At 34.7% G+C, this 15,457-nt stretch overlaps 1 protein-coding gene and 1 long non-coding RNA gene across 2 annotated transcripts; one reads left to right on the top strand and one right to left on the bottom strand.

The window, feature by feature from the left end:
• The first annotated feature begins 4,931 nt into the window (after window positions 1–4,931).
• Window positions 4,932–5,610, top strand: LOC106325454. The gene is made up of 2 exons (XR_001266907.1): window positions 4,932–5,156; window positions 5,256–5,610. It is a non-coding gene; the product is annotated as an uncharacterized LOC106325454 (long non-coding RNA).
• A 1,562-nt stretch (window positions 5,611–7,172) lies between these two features.
• On the bottom strand, window positions 7,173–13,870 carry LOC106324352 (dihomomethionine N-hydroxylase-like). The gene is made up of 4 exons (XM_013762333.1): window positions 12,935–13,870; window positions 12,585–12,858; window positions 10,697–11,064; window positions 7,173–7,520 (listed from the first exon to the last, which is right to left on the bottom strand). Exons 1-4 carry the CDS (start codon window positions 13,868–13,870, stop codon window positions 7,173–7,175), a joined length of 1,926 nt encoding a protein of 641 aa, XP_013617787.1.
• Between the last annotated feature and the right edge of the window lie 1,587 nt (window positions 13,871–15,457).

The following is a 15,457-nucleotide window of genomic DNA, read 5'->3' as shown; positions in this document are numbered from 1 at the left end:
CTAAAAGCCTAGTGAAATTACATCTCAGCCCCTTGTGACCAAACAAAAAAACAGAAGCCATTTTTATGAATATAGCCCTAGTAAATCGTCTGAGTCGTCTGAGATGTTGGAAGTCGTCTGGACGACTGAAGTGTAAGTCGTCTGGTACCGGTTTATTTTAAAAATAATTTATAAATCTTGTAAAAAAATATTTTGATGCGTGAAAAATAAAAATCAAGTAATTATAAACAGTTTTAAGTGATATAAATTAAGATATGATAAAATTGATTTGTTTTGAAGATAGATGAGTGGAAGTAGTGAATCATGAAATACTTTGGTTTAGGAGTTTGGCAAACATATGTTGTAGTATTGTATGTATTGTTAGGGTTAGATTTTGGAAAACTAAAATGTTTTTTTCAAAAATTAGTTTTCACCTATATGTGTTTATTTATGTGTATAGTAAACACTTTTCAAGTTTGATTTGATTTTATGAAGTCTTTAATTAGATAATTAAGTTTAGGGGTTATGTTTAGGGTGTGGACGACTTATATTTCAGTCGTCTGTTGAATAATTTACTCGGACGACGTATATTTTAGTCGTCTGTTGAATAATTTACTCGGACGACGTATATTTTAGTCGTCTGTTGAATAATTTACTCGGACGACGTATATTTTAGTCGTCTGTTGAATAATTTACTCGGACGACGTATATTTTAGTCGTCTGTTGAATAATTTACTCGGACGACTTACATTTCAGTCGTCTGGTGAAGAAATTAAAACAGATGACTTACATGTAAGTCGTCCAAATATTCCCGCCTAAAATTTTTTAAAAAAATTATTTTCCCGCTTAAATAATTTAAACAAGACGACTTACTTGTAAGTCGTCTGGAAAGTCTTCTATTTTAGTTTCCCGCTAAAAATATTTAATTTTCCGCTAAAAATATTAAACTCTTCTGGACGAGTCGTCTGTTTTAATTTCTTCACCAGACGACTGAAATATAAGTCGTCCACACCCTAAACATAACCCCTAAACTTAATTATCTAATTAAAGACTTCATAAAATCAAATCAAACTTGAAAAGTGTTTACTATACACATAAATAAACACATATAGGTGAAAACTAATTTTTGAAAAAAACATTTTAGTTTTCCAAAATCTAACCCTAACAATACATACAATACATACAATACTACAACATATGTTTGCCAAACTCCTAAACCAAAGTATTTCATGATTCACTACTTCCACTCATCTATCTTCAAAACAAATCAATTTTATCATATCTTAATTTATATCACTTAAAACTGTTTATAATTACTTGATTTTTATTTTTCACGCATCAAAATATTTTTTTACAAGATTTATAAATTATTTTTAAAATAAACCGGTACCAGACGACTTACACTTCAGTCGTCCAGACGACTTCCAACATCTCAGACGACTCAGACGATTTACTAGAGCTATATTCGTAAAAATGACTTCTGTTTTTTTGTTTGGTCACAAGGGGTTGAGCTGTAATTTCACTAGGCTTTTAGGTTAGTTTTGCATTTGATTCAAGTTTGGGTATAAGTTTGGGGTTAAAATCAAGTTGTGGGTTAGTTTTGGCAAAAACCACTTTAGATTATATGTTTTCAAATTCGAACTTTTTTTTATAAATTTTTTTTTTGAAATTATTTTTATTTTTTTTCAAATTTTCTTTTTGTAATTCGAAAATACTTTTTGGAACTATTTTTAAAATTTTTAATATTTATTTTTTATTTTATAAAATTTTAAACCTCAATCCCAAATCTCCACCTCTTAATTTTAAACCCTAAGGTTTGGATTAGTTAACCCTAGAAGTATAAATGTATATTTACCGATTTAATGAAACATTTTGATCTTTAGATCTATATTTGTGCTAAAAAAAATTTTAGTGCTATCATAGGGTATTTTTCGAACAAAAATCGTCAGTTGTGGTAACTCAGCCACGCTTTGTACCCCCATCTAAAAAAATGACAGAAATTACGGTTAGTATATTAATTGTCAGTTGATATATGGCTTTAAATGTTGTTCTGCAATTACGTCCAAAAGCTAATGAAAACGCAGAACAAGACGTAAGTGATACGTACATTGTGATATTTTTGATATATGGTCTTACATATATTTCTTTGGAGGGGGGAGCTGGAATTTAGGGTGGAAATTTGCTTAGTTGCAGCCTGGGATTGAAGCATGACCTAGGCCTGTATCATTTGCACATTACTTGGTAACGAGATTCACATATTTAACTTTATTTTCCATGTTTTCTTTGTTTTGTTAAAGACTAAAGTCACTAAACCTTATTTTTATTATTACACTTACACATCTTGATGATTTTTACCTGCGTGCGAAATAATTTCTCCGAGATTTTAGATCTGCATTTTCGAATACAAAATTGGAACCAACTGATCCAATTACTATGAACAAGTTACTAGTTTAACTCGTAATTTTTTGTGAATAATTAAGAGATTATGGTTGGTAAACCCATACTGCGAGTTTAAAATCATTGTAATTAAAATGGAGGGACTTTTGAGGCGTTGGTTTGAAGTTACGGTTGACTTGCGGTCACTACGAGCAAGGATAATGTCTTTGATACATCGATCATGCTGTTTGAAGATGGCAGGATGGGGCAGAGGAGTTCCATCGTGTAACCGAGAGTTCCTTTCTTTCTATAAGAGGTAAACAGCAGCTTCGGCAGCAACATGCTTGAGGGTGAGAATGTGCTTTGAAGTTGGAGTCCTAAGCCAGTTCATTAACTCCAGCCAACTGTTTAACCGCACCAATAGCCTCCCAAGTCGGGAGAGGAAAGTGTCCCAGATTTTCCTGCTATATTCACACTTAAAAAACAGATGGTCTCTAGATTCTGAACCTTTTCAGCCACGTCACAATAAAAAGTATCGAATATCACAAACCGTATCCCAGGCTCCATCAGAGACATGTCCATTAAGTTCCCAACAAGGCAAGCAAGGTAACGTTAGGTTCGTTCCATATTATAGAATTCCGACCAAGCCTAGAAGGTTCACAGAATTTGACTACCTATTATTGCAACTAGACAAATAACGCACGTCTTGATGTTTCGACTATATCGTGTTGGAATATTACATCTCATTTAATGTTTGACTAGATTTCTTGGAATTTAGTATCCAGATAACGTTAAACAAAGACGTTTGTTTAAGTCGTCATTTTTTTATCTTAATTGTGTGACGAATCAATGACAAAAAAAAAATTATGTGACGAACCGATTATACTATTTCTTTCTGTTATAAACAGTTGGTGCCTTCCTTGTTACTAAATTAATATACTCGCTTAAGATAGTGTGAACATGCATGCGAGATAACGTTAAACTGTTTATCTTATGTATGTGTGAACATGCGTTACGTCATTTAAAAAAAAATTATGTGACGAACCGATTATACTATTTCTTTCTGTTATAAACAGTTGGTGCCTTCCTTGTTACTAAATTAATATACTCGCTTAAGATAGTGTGAACATGCATGCGTTACGTCATTTTCCTGTTTATCTTATGTATGTGTGAACATGCGTTACGTCATTTTCTTTTTCTTTTTGATAAAATGTGAATTTTATTTACCAAAACTGGAACGGTTTTAATACAGATGCTCGGCGGAGCTATAAAATTATTAGAAGACTCAAAAAAAAATGGAAAAACCTAATAATAACAGGAGAAGAGGTCAAAGAGAAGCTTTACTCAAAAATCACTACAAGAAAAAGTGGTATTGATAGCACATTACGATAGCATTGTTTTACGAACTGCTATTAAAAATCAAAAAAAAATTGAGTTTATCTTAATAGCAATTTATTAATGCTGTTGTGTAAAATTAGTGAGCGGAAACAGAAAATCACTAACACCACCAATATTTAGGTGAAAGTCAGCCACGCGCCAAGACATAATTTTTTTTTTCAATAGATAGCATTGTTTTTAAAACTGTTATGAAAAATCAATTTCTAATCTTTGAAATCTTAACCCTAAACATGTTTTAAACCCTAAACTCTAAATGTAAACCTTGAAACTCTAATCTTTTCATACCACAACCTGAAATTATAAACTTAAACTCAAAGCTATTCTTTTTAATTTGAGTCTTTAACTTCCAAAACACAAACCTTAAATCTTTAATTAGTCAATCTCTATACCCTAAACTCTATACATAAACTCTATATATAAACCTTATACTCCAAATTATAAATATAAACACTAACATATTATATTCAACACCCCATACTGATCATATTTTAGTTCCAAATCTTTAAAAAAGTTCAAAATCTAGTTAATTTCAAATTTTAATCTCAAAATCTTAAAACCAACCCTTAACATCACACTTCAAACCCTAAAACCTACATCCAAATCATAATCTAATATTTTCAAACTTAAACATCAAACCTTAATATAAACTTTCAATTTATTATTTAAAAAAAAACTCAAATCTTACCCTAACTCCAAACACCATATATTAAAATTCACAAATTAAACTTCAAATCTAATATGTTCTACTTAATCTAAAAAACTTAAAAATAGCTCTACACTCAAAATTTTAAAAATAATACAAATCTTAAACCCAACCCCAAATTATTTTACTCAAAATACTCTTAACATAAATATTAATCTTAAAACTTTATTCAATGATCTAATTACTTTATATTTGTTCACAATTTATTCAACTTTAAATTTAACTGCAAGTATATTTCCTAATTTTAATCCTAATCTTTAATAAATTATAAACTACAAAAATATAAATTTTGAATAAAACATAACTTAGAAAAATTACAAGCAAAACAAATACCAAATAAAGAAAGACAAAACAAAAGAAAATAAAAAAGAAAGATAATGTTCTTTTGTCCAATCAGAACCATATACAAGGTTCACCTTCTCATCTGTTGGATTACATTAAATCAACGGTTGAGATTAGTCTTTTTCTTTATTCTTTTCTTTTCCTCTCTGGCTCCCTCTCTCTCTCGAGATTCATTCTCTCATCTTCTTTCACTCTCATCTCTTCCATCTCTATACGTTTGAAATCTCACCAACTCTCTCATGTCTCACTTTTCAGATATGGTTAACTGAGAAAGGATGGAGATGATAATGTAGACGACGAAGACAGGGACTCGCTGGGACGAAGCGCCGAGGCTCACCGGAGAAGAAGACGCGCCGGAGTATCTCTCTATCTCCCTTCTCTCTCTCTCTCTCTCTTTCTGTGTCTGTTTCTCTCTCTGTTTTGATTTCGTTTTTATTTTTTTTTCTGGTAAACAAAGGTAGATGAGACGGAGAAGATGATGTTTGGTGGTGGTGCATAGGTCCGAGGAAGAGGTAGAAGAAGAAGAGGGGAAGGCGACGAGTTTCGTCGCTTCGGCGGTAGATCTCGAAGAAGATGGATGATACGGGGCTTCAGGGAGACGACCATGATGGCGGCGTGGAGAAGGTTCAAGTTCCGGTGTGCTGGAGCTCTTGTGATGTACTCTCGGTGGAGGGAGGCGGCGGCAGTGACATTATATTTTTTAATTAAATTTTATTGTTAACTAGATTTGTTTAGTTTTGTAAATCTGTTTTATTGTAAACCGGCCAATTGTAAACCGATTAAATTTATAAAACAAATTTCTATTTGGTTAATTCATCTTATTTAGTAAACCAAATTAAACCAATAAACCATTATTAATTAATATATCAATTCTAATTTAAAACTAAATTATTGTAAAATATATAAATTTTATAAATATAATTAATATATGCTATCATATTGTTCTACTTTAACAACATTTATACAATTGCTATAATAGAGAACGGACATAAGATAGCTGGGGCAGACATAGCGGTTTTAATAACGCTAACAATAGCATACAATAGCTGTTTTCTCATGCTAAGAATGGACATTTTTTTGTAGTGAATGAACCATTGAGATAGGAGATTCTTGAATTTGTTGCTGTTGAGGCGAGCAAGGATTGAGTTCCTGACAGTCCTGTCGATTAGCTTGAAGACGGAGGCTACCAGAGATGCAACAGATGTGTGCAGCCGGTTCCTTTCTTTCCAAATGTGGTAGATCACGGGTTGAACAACCAGACGCTCTAGAGTGAGACTGAAGGGTCTAGTACCTGCTAGTAACCACTCAATCATATCTGGCCAGTCAAGAAAGCTTTGATTCCTCCCAAGCCGACGGAGAACTAGTCGCCAAACCATGGAGCTGTATGGGCAGTGAATGAACATATGAGTTCTTGATTCCACTGCAAAACCGCAAATGCAGCAGAGGGAGGGAGCATTGGTACCCCATCTCGCTGTTCTTTCTCTTGTAGGGAGCCTGTTAAGGTGTGCAACCCAAAAGGTGAAGACGTGCTTGGGGATATGTCCTTTGTACCATATAGCTTTTGCCCATCGCTGAGGGGGAGCTGCAGGACGGAGCTTCTTCCACATAAGTTTTGTTGAGAGCGAAGTGGTAGTAGATCCCTCAACAAACCACCAGTAGGAGTCAGAGCCTCCATTACTCGTTGGCGCAGTTATACTTAGCAGTGTGTTCCTGACTTCTGCAAGAGCAAGGTTCCTGGTCCGAGGAGAAGGAAGTATTCATCCATCAGAGGAAGAGCCCGCAACTACATTAGCGTTGACAGGAATACCAGTGAGCATAGGGCCTGCCGCCCCCAAAAAATCAATAAGGGGACCCAGCTTATTCCAGTGATCATACCAGTAGCTTATCATGTGCCCATTGCCAACATTTGATCGTAGGAATCTCTTTGCTAGCAGTCTCAGAGCTAGAAGAGCTTTCCATATCCAGGAGTGGTGGCTGGCTACCTCAGCGTTCCAGAAGCTTACATTTTGTAGTCTTGTTGAGTGGTTCCAGGCAACCCATAATGAGTCTCTCTTTGCAAACAGCATCCAGATTAGTCTTAGGTTGAGAGTTTTGTTACAGGTCTAGAAGTTCCTCAAACAAAGACCCCCTTCGGCTTCGGGGAGGCACACATTCACCCATGACACTTTACTACCTGCCTACTTCTCAATGTCGCTATTCCACAGAAACCTATTGCACATTCGCTCAATAGTCTTGAGACAGCATTTGGGCAGAATGAAAGAGGACAGCCAGAAGTTTACTGTGCTGTAAATAACCGAGGAGATCAACTGCAGTCTGCATGCAAAAGAAAGAGTCTTAGTTGCCCAGTGGTTGAACCGCGAAGCAATCTTGTCTATCAGCTGAGAATAGTCGGATTTTCGAAGCTTTCGGTGCAGGAGAGGAAGTCCCAAGTAGCGGAAAGGGAAGGTGCCGTTACAAACCCAAAGGCTCTGGTTTCCTCTGTTTCAGATTCATCCTGACCCGCAGTGTACACATCAGACTTCTCAGTATTCATTTCGAGACCAGAGAGATGCTTGAAGGAGCTCAGAACCGAGTTTATACCCATCAGTGAGGAAGGTTTGCCGTCATAGAAGATCATCAAGTCATCAGCAAAAGCAAGGCTTGAGATCTTTACATCGCTTGCGTTGGGGTGGAAACCCATTGATCCATCAACAAACTTATTCTCAAGAAGCTGAGCAAGAACCTCCACAGCAATCACAAAAAAAAGAAGGAGCAAGAGGGTCTCCCTGCCTAAGATCTTTTGAGCCTTTGAAGTAACCACATAGGGATCCGTTGACGTTTATTGAGAAACCTTTTGAGCCTTTGAAGTAACCACATAGGGATCCGTTGACGTTTATTGAGAAGCTGGTGGACGTAATGCACTGTTTTATCCAGTTCACAAACCTAGGAGAAATGTTCGCTACTACCAAGACTTCTAGGATGAAGTTCCAGCCTACTGAGTCAAAAGCCTTCCTAAGGTCAACTTTCAGTACCCCTCTGGCCAAACACATTGTTACGTCATTTTCCTGTTTATCTTACGTAACATATCGTAGTCATGATGTTGGAACTATGAAATTTTCTTATAGAGATAATTAACTAATCTATTTTAATAGGAGGCTTTATCATATTCATGAGCAACACATATTTTTGCTAAGGGGTGAATTATATCTCAAATTGTAACATAAAATTTTGTAACTTATTCGAAAAAAATAGATAGATCCGCTGTTGATTCCAAGTAATACATATGGTTCAAGAACATGACTAAATAATAGACTAAATAATAATCAAGTAGTCATTCTGTCAAAAACAAGTGATTAATTCTTTCAACAAAAGTTACAAACCAAGTAATTTAAATGTAACTTGATATGAGGTACGTTTTGTATTTTCTTAATTAATCCCATAATGATTTATACGTTTCAATATATTTATAAGCATAGGTCCTTGATTGATTGATTAATGACGACGTTCAAATAATTGAATTAATGGAAAATCATGGAGTTTTTTTACTAAAACTTGTACATTAATATATACTCCAAAGTCCAAATTATATGATATAAAAGAACCATTCATATATATTTTGGTCGCTTGCGAATATTGTCATCTGTATTCAGCTAATCTAACTCGTTATAATTATGATTAAGTTATTATATGATTCTCTTTATGATCAATGAAAACGTTTCTAGGTCAAAAATAAAACTAGTCTTATTCTAAAATTTACTTTTAATTTTGATACTGACTAGATGATAAGTTTATGTGATTAATTGTTTCTAGAATTTCATCAAACATTTCATCAAACATTTCATGATTGTCTCGTCGTCTCGTTGTTTTGCTTGGTTGGAACTTGGAAGCGTTGGTGATGAGGACCTGGATCACCAGCTCATAAGATCAACCATACAAGCTACATTGGAGCCATCAGTGACATAGGTTCATCCAAAGAAGGATATCTTTGCGACCATGAGGATTTTGGCCGTGAAACCACTTCCTATAGATTGTCAACTCAACCAGAGCACGCGGCGAATTGGTTTCACACCAAAAGGAGTAGTGGTTTAGGAGATACACCATTTACAAGTCATGCTACCTACACTGCATCCGAACTGGTTCTATTCAAGGAAAGTGATTCTTTGCTTAAGGAGTGTGCAACCCAAACTCACGTGTGGAAGCCAAGAGATCATTCATTACATCTAAGACCACTTGGAGAGTTGATACCATGCACTAAACCTCACTGAATCAGCCAGATTTTTCACCATCTCAACTTGCCATTTTTGGAGCAGATTTACAATAAATCCCAACAGCTCTTTCTCTCTATGATTGCAAGCACTTTGGCGATTTGTTCTATCAACCATAAGATCCCAAAGGCTCCTAGGATCTTCCCAAAGTTTTCCAGATACAAGCAGCTCATCCCTTGGCCGAGATTCTTTCATAATTTCTCATTTAAAGCCTAACGGCTAGTTTTCTGATTTTTAGCAAGTTTTCTGTTTTTGTTTAGCTTTCTAAGCCTTGTACTGGGCATTATATAATCTCATTAGATATCACATTGTAAGGCACGGATCTTTTACCTAAGAAATAATAAACTTTTCAGTTTCTTTTCTTCAAAGTCTCTGTGTCTTTGAGATAACTTGATCATCAAGCCTTGTGTGGATTCACTTGTCTTAGTGATTGGCGATTGAGACTGCTTGTGGAATCAGGCTGTTCTTCTTCGTGGTTGATTGTGGAATCAGTCAACACCCTGTTCTGTCCGAGATCATCATCATCACTCCCATCCAGCCGGTTTTATAGTCGATTAGATCGATTAGAAGAACCACCCCTCTTGTTGGATCAATCATCACTTTGATCCAAGGTGCTTGTAATCCTTTGACAGCTTAGGACTACATCAGTTGGGAGCTATATATGCATATACGAAATACGGAAATAGAACAAAAGAAAAATTTAAGAGCATTATGTGCCGATAGAACAATGTCATAACCAAAAACTTTAATTGCAAGCCGAAAATAAATCACCGATACAAATTTCTGCATCAGACTTCCGTTACTGGAGTGGTTAAGTTTTGTAGTATACGTAGAAACCAAAATATTACCTTTTAATTATTATATGAGCCATGCATGGAATTTCTCCGCTCTATTGCAGTACAAATAGATTTTTACCACATTAAATTACGTATCTTAATGTAAACAAATTACATGTGCTGGTTTTATCAAATTGCATAATCAAGTTGCCCAATGTTAAAACAAGGATTCATCTAACTTCTGTTTTGACCATTTGAATATGAGAAAAAATTAGCTAAACAATATACATCTTCGAAATCAAACTTCAAATGTATCTTTGTGACTCCATGTTTATTTTTATTTCCACCCGGATTGCAATTCTTCAACTTAGTTACTCCGTTCCGCATGCATCATTTTTGTTTTGTTTTTGAAGAAAGGGTTTTCATTAATATTGAATATATTTTTTTTTTTTAATATTGAATTTGAGTCAAACTTACAAAGCAATCGTAATGCATCACTTATTCTACTACATTCAATCTTTATTATAAAAATACAATGCAAAAAGTCTTTATTCTATTATAATCTACGAATATACCACCGGGATCAAATCCTAATTCTGTTTTTAATCGTCAGCTTCATTGGATTTTCATTGTATTAGAAACGCATAATCTTCTGGAAACTCAAAGAAAACGTACCCATAATAAAAAGCAACAAAAAATAAGGTTTTTTCCGTTGCTAAATTGACATAACAATAAGTCTTATCACTGCAATATTGGATTAAAAAGATAACGAAAGAGTACAACGTAGGATACATGGTTTTTATAGTAAAAAAACCTTATTTCAATTATTACATATGTTGATAATTTTTCCAAGAGAATAATTTCTCTGAATTGTAGACCTGTATTTTCGGATATAAAGTTGGAGCCAACCTTGGTTTCGCACATGCGAGTAGAGGTTTGGCCATGAACAAGTTACTGTCCGCTGTAACAAGCTCGACTTGACTTGTGTCATTAGGGAGGGTCCATTCAAACCCCTGAAGAAGCCTGGCTAGCAACATTATAGTCATAGATGTCCCAATTTTAGTACCTGCGCAGCCACGTCGACCAGTGCTGAATATTACGAACCGCATCTCAGGCTCCATCAAAGTCACGTCCATTGAGTTTCTAACATGGCCAGCAAGGTGGCGTTCTGGCTTGAACACGTTAGGCTCGTCCCATATATTAGGATTGCGACCAAGCCCTAGCCGGCTCACAAGAATTTGACTACCTATTATTGCAAAAAAGATAAATCAAACACGTCATATAATGTTCGACTACATCTTGTTGGAATATAATAATTCATTTAATGGTCTAATACTTGATCACTAGATTTTTCAGAATTTAATATCCAGGATAACGTTAAACAGCGCCTCTATATTCGTCGTCATTTTTGTCTTAATTGGATAATGAAACGATTATACTACTCTTTTTGTCATCTTATGTAAATTATTGGTGCCTTGTTGCCAAATGAAAGTTCACTTAAGATAACATGAACAATATAGCAGGAACATGTCAGATTGCTTTTTCAAATGTTTCCTTTTCCACACACTAGATTATTGTCCATGCACATGCCTTACATCACTTAGGCCATGATTATCCCTAATGGGTTTCTTAGTTTTAAAAAAAAAAAAAAAAAAAAAAATTAAAAAGCAAACCAATCGCGGACTGCCACGTATCAGTGGGGTCCGCGAACAGTGTAAGAAACTCACTAAAATCGGTTCTTAATTAGTAGTTTTTGTAACCGATCCTTAAGGGTTTTGTGGGGGCCCACGCACTAAGAAACCCACTAAGGACCCCGGATAATCATGCTCTTACCTGCTTAAGTATGTCATACAAACTTACGTCACAAATTTATTGGTCTAATTAATCAATTATTTCTTCATTTTATTTGAAAATTTATTTACATTTTCGTATATATAAAAGATTAGTTAATTTAAAAAAACATATTTGTAATCTTATTGATATGTCAAGTTTATTTAGTTTGTACACTGTACCGTTTATGAATACTAACAATGCAATAATTATAATACTGATATATTGCTAACTTTTAAAAAAAAAAATATCTATAATAACTGAGATATTTTGAGACTAAAGCAAATTTTGTCTCATCATCGTAAATATAACCGACATGGACGGATGCAGAAAATAAGAAACAAAAAAAAAAAAAAATATATATATATACATTTAAAATAAATTATACTTTTAAAATTGTATATCTTACTTTTTGATAATTGATTTTAATAAAAGAGAAAAAAAATTCATAATGTCAAATGTTCTTTTTAAGTAATATCATAAAATTAAATTGCACGCAATAATTTTATTATAAACATTTTCATTTTAGTTGTTATTTTAATTTAAGTGTTGAAAAAAGGAAAAAATTAAAAATAATTTCTAAAATAAAAAATTAAGTAAAATATAAATTTTATTTTGGAAAATATAATATTAAAAAGGGGAAATAAAATCTTCGCTATTAGGTAGCAAAAATAAAAAAAAATAAAAACTTATCTAATAAAAAGATAATTAAAATAAGAAAGTGTGTTAGAAAAAAACTGAAGAAAAAACAATGATAGCTAGTTCACAATATCAAACTTAAGCTGTGTGGCATGATTAAACTTTTAAAACCAAAAAAAAAGTTAACTTCCGTAGGTATTATTATTTTATATATTTGCACAAAATGTTTATTTTACTTAGCATTAGCGTCTGGCTCCGCTCTGACCATATATCTATAATAAACTGAATGATTTTTACCTTTGGGAACGAAATAACCAGCAAGAGTAGTATCTTGTCGGGCTCCGTGCGGAGGCATGAAGGCATTAGCCGGGTGAAGCCGGAAAGATTCTCTACTACAAGCTTTGATGTAGTTGAGTTGTGGTATGTCTGATTCTTGCACAAGTCTGTCTTTACCAACTACCACGTCCAATTCATTAGTGGCTTTCTCAAGAATCCCAGGATTATTCAACATCTCTGCTATCGTCCACTCCACATTATTCATTGTATTATCAATCGATGCAACATTGATATCCTACATATGTGAAGATATATATATATGCATAAAACATTAAACCCTAATTAATGTTTTGTCACAATTGGATAGTTACCTTGCATTGAGCCCTAATCTCATCAAATGTGAACAAAGGCATTCCTTGGTCATCTTTAAGGGTGATGAGAATATCGAGCCAATCTTCTTCAGTCTCTTTACCGCCTTTGTTCCTCCACAAATGCATTCTCTCGTGGATGATCGGGTCGTTGCATCTGTTGAGGATATCAACCGCTTCTCTGACCTCTTCCTCCTCGTTATCGATGTTCCATCCTCTAAGAAAAGGTAAGTAATCCGTTACATTAAAGCAGAAAAAACAATCTAGAGCTTGGTAAATTGCGTCCATATGCTCTTTCTCTTTTGGCCCGAGACCTCCGTCCTCAGCGGCTACATCAAAATGCCTCTGGCCAAACATCATCCTCATCATCACGGCATGGCAATACGTTAAGGCAACATCTCTCACGTTAATGGACCCTGGTCGGGGTAGATTGAAAACATACGTGACGATATTATCCGCTTCTAGTGTTCTATCACCGAGGGTTTTGTTCAACGTTGTCGGAGACATTAGTTTTGTGGTCATCATTTTCTTCATCAGCTTCCAATTCTCTCCGTAGGAAGAGAAAACGATTTCTTTGTAGCCATGGCTAATGAGATTGCTCGAGTACGACTCTGATCTGTCTGCAAGAGCCTCGTCTTTCTCTCTAAGCACTTCTCGGGCGATCTCGCTTGATGTTACGGTGATGACGCGGACCCGGGCGAAGCGGAAGCAAGCTATCTCCGTTTGCATATCCTCCATGCAACGGTGGATCCACACATGAACCGGTCGGTTCATGATCATATGGAACAAGTTCCCTATGATCGGCCATCCCCGTGGGCCCGGAGGAAGCTGGCCTTTAGGTTTCTTGGCTATCAAGGAAAGCATACCGAGAGCCAAGACCAACGTAAAGGAAAATATAACAAGTGTGAAACTAGATGGATTAATGATAGTCATGCTCATAGCTATAATTTTTTTGTATTGGATTTTTTATTGGGAAGTGAAAAGTGGTTTTACTTTTGAGCTAGTAGTGGATGAATCTTACTACACGTTGTGTAGTATGTACTTTTGCCTGACTATCTATTTATACCTTTCAAGGTTCCATACATAACCGTATAGATATTTATTAGTTTCAGGAAAATTATTATTATCTATCAAAACCCTAATAAATATTGACGTACGTAGCTAATGGCAGCAACTTAAATAATAGTTTTTTTTATTTTGACGAATACAACTTAAATAATAGTTATGGACAGAAGATAAAATTCATTTATCGCCAAGCATCAAAATCGAATCTTGTGGAGGATCTTTATCATAGAAAACATTTTGTTGTTGATAAATTATCATAGAAATTAACATGAATGATAGGTTTTCTTCTTTGATGTAATAAAAATGCTTTGGAGGTTTCGTAAAGAAGCGTAAAAGCATACAGTAGTAAATGATAGTATACGTAGTGCACCAAAAATATTCATTGTAAACCGATTGTAGTGCGTTAAAGCACATGTAATATCGTTACTAAAAAATTAAAAAAAATTTATGTGCTAGCTAGTTCTGTTAACTAAAGTGAATCTAAACGTCCACTTGCCTTCCATTTAACCAAGACGGTTAAGAAATTAGGTATTGAACGTTTCGTCCACTTACCTTCTCTGTAAAGATCAAAATAAGAGCTATTTAATTTTTAGGCTGCAGCTGTAACAAAGAGATTCGAAACTGGTTCTTGCAGGTTTAAAGTAGATATTGTTTCATAATTCTAGTTTACAGGCACAGCATTTCATTTTTAGACTTATAGCACATGCCAAGTTTAATCTACAAACAACTGTTGTTTGGTATATTGTTTAGAAGGAGGGTAACACGCAACTGCACCCATCAGTACCATGACCCGCCAATTCTAGCTAGTCTCGACACCATTTTCTGCCAAGTCTCCGTCTTCCGAATCTCTCTTTACCGGTTAATGGATATAACCTACTGTCAAAAAGTAACTCATACAGAGGAACAAATAGTTTAAAGCCTGTTTGGAAAAATTGACCACCACAAGAACAAGTTCCAAACATGTCTCTGTAACGTTCACATTTTATGCAATAGTTTTTTTAATGTAGTTCTCTCTACATTAATCCAGTTACTTGTAAGTTGTATGTTATCTGAGTGATGCGTATATAAGCTGGCTCGTGCAGTTTTTATGATGTGGAATAAGAATTAGGGCATGACTGGTCAAACGCATCGGCTGCGGTTGCGGTTGCGGGAGTTTGCGGATGCGGGTGGCTGCGATTTCTAGCGGTTTTAAGAGATTTGTACGACTAGTTTTGTGGTTAGAAATTGGTGCGTTTGCGGGATACTTATGACTAGTTAACTACCAAATGCAACAGCGGTTAAATAATAAATTAACAATATTTACATTTCATATAATTATAAAAATATCAAAATCATAATATTATAATAAACTAGAAGGGTGCCCGCGCTTCGCGCGGGATATTGTTTTATTGCTGTTAGATATGATTTTTTGGATGATGTAATTAAGTGGTCAGTCTTATTTGTAAAGAGAATTATTTGACA

Source organism: Brassica oleracea, chromosome C2 (assembly GCF_000695525.1).
Source record: "Brassica oleracea var. oleracea cultivar TO1000 chromosome C2, BOL, whole genome shotgun sequence".
NCBI lineage: Eukaryota > Viridiplantae > Streptophyta > Magnoliopsida > Brassicales > Brassicaceae > Brassica > Brassica oleracea.
This window is presented reverse-complemented; position numbering and strand designations above follow the sequence as displayed.

Bases quoted from the DNA above. Each gene is read 5' to 3' on its own strand.
- LOC106324352 (XM_013762333.1), bottom strand. From the start codon at position 13,870: ATGAGCATGACTATCATTAATCCATCTAGTTTCACACTTGTTATATTT. The intron at 12,859-12,934 runs GTAACTATCCAA...TCACATATGTAG, and splicing joins AGATTAGGGCTCAATGCAAG to GATATCAATGTTGCATCGAT. The intron at 11,065-12,584 runs GTAAAAATCATT...TTGCAATAATAG, and splicing joins TGGTTATTTCGTTCCCAAAG to GTAGTCAAATTCTTGTGAGC.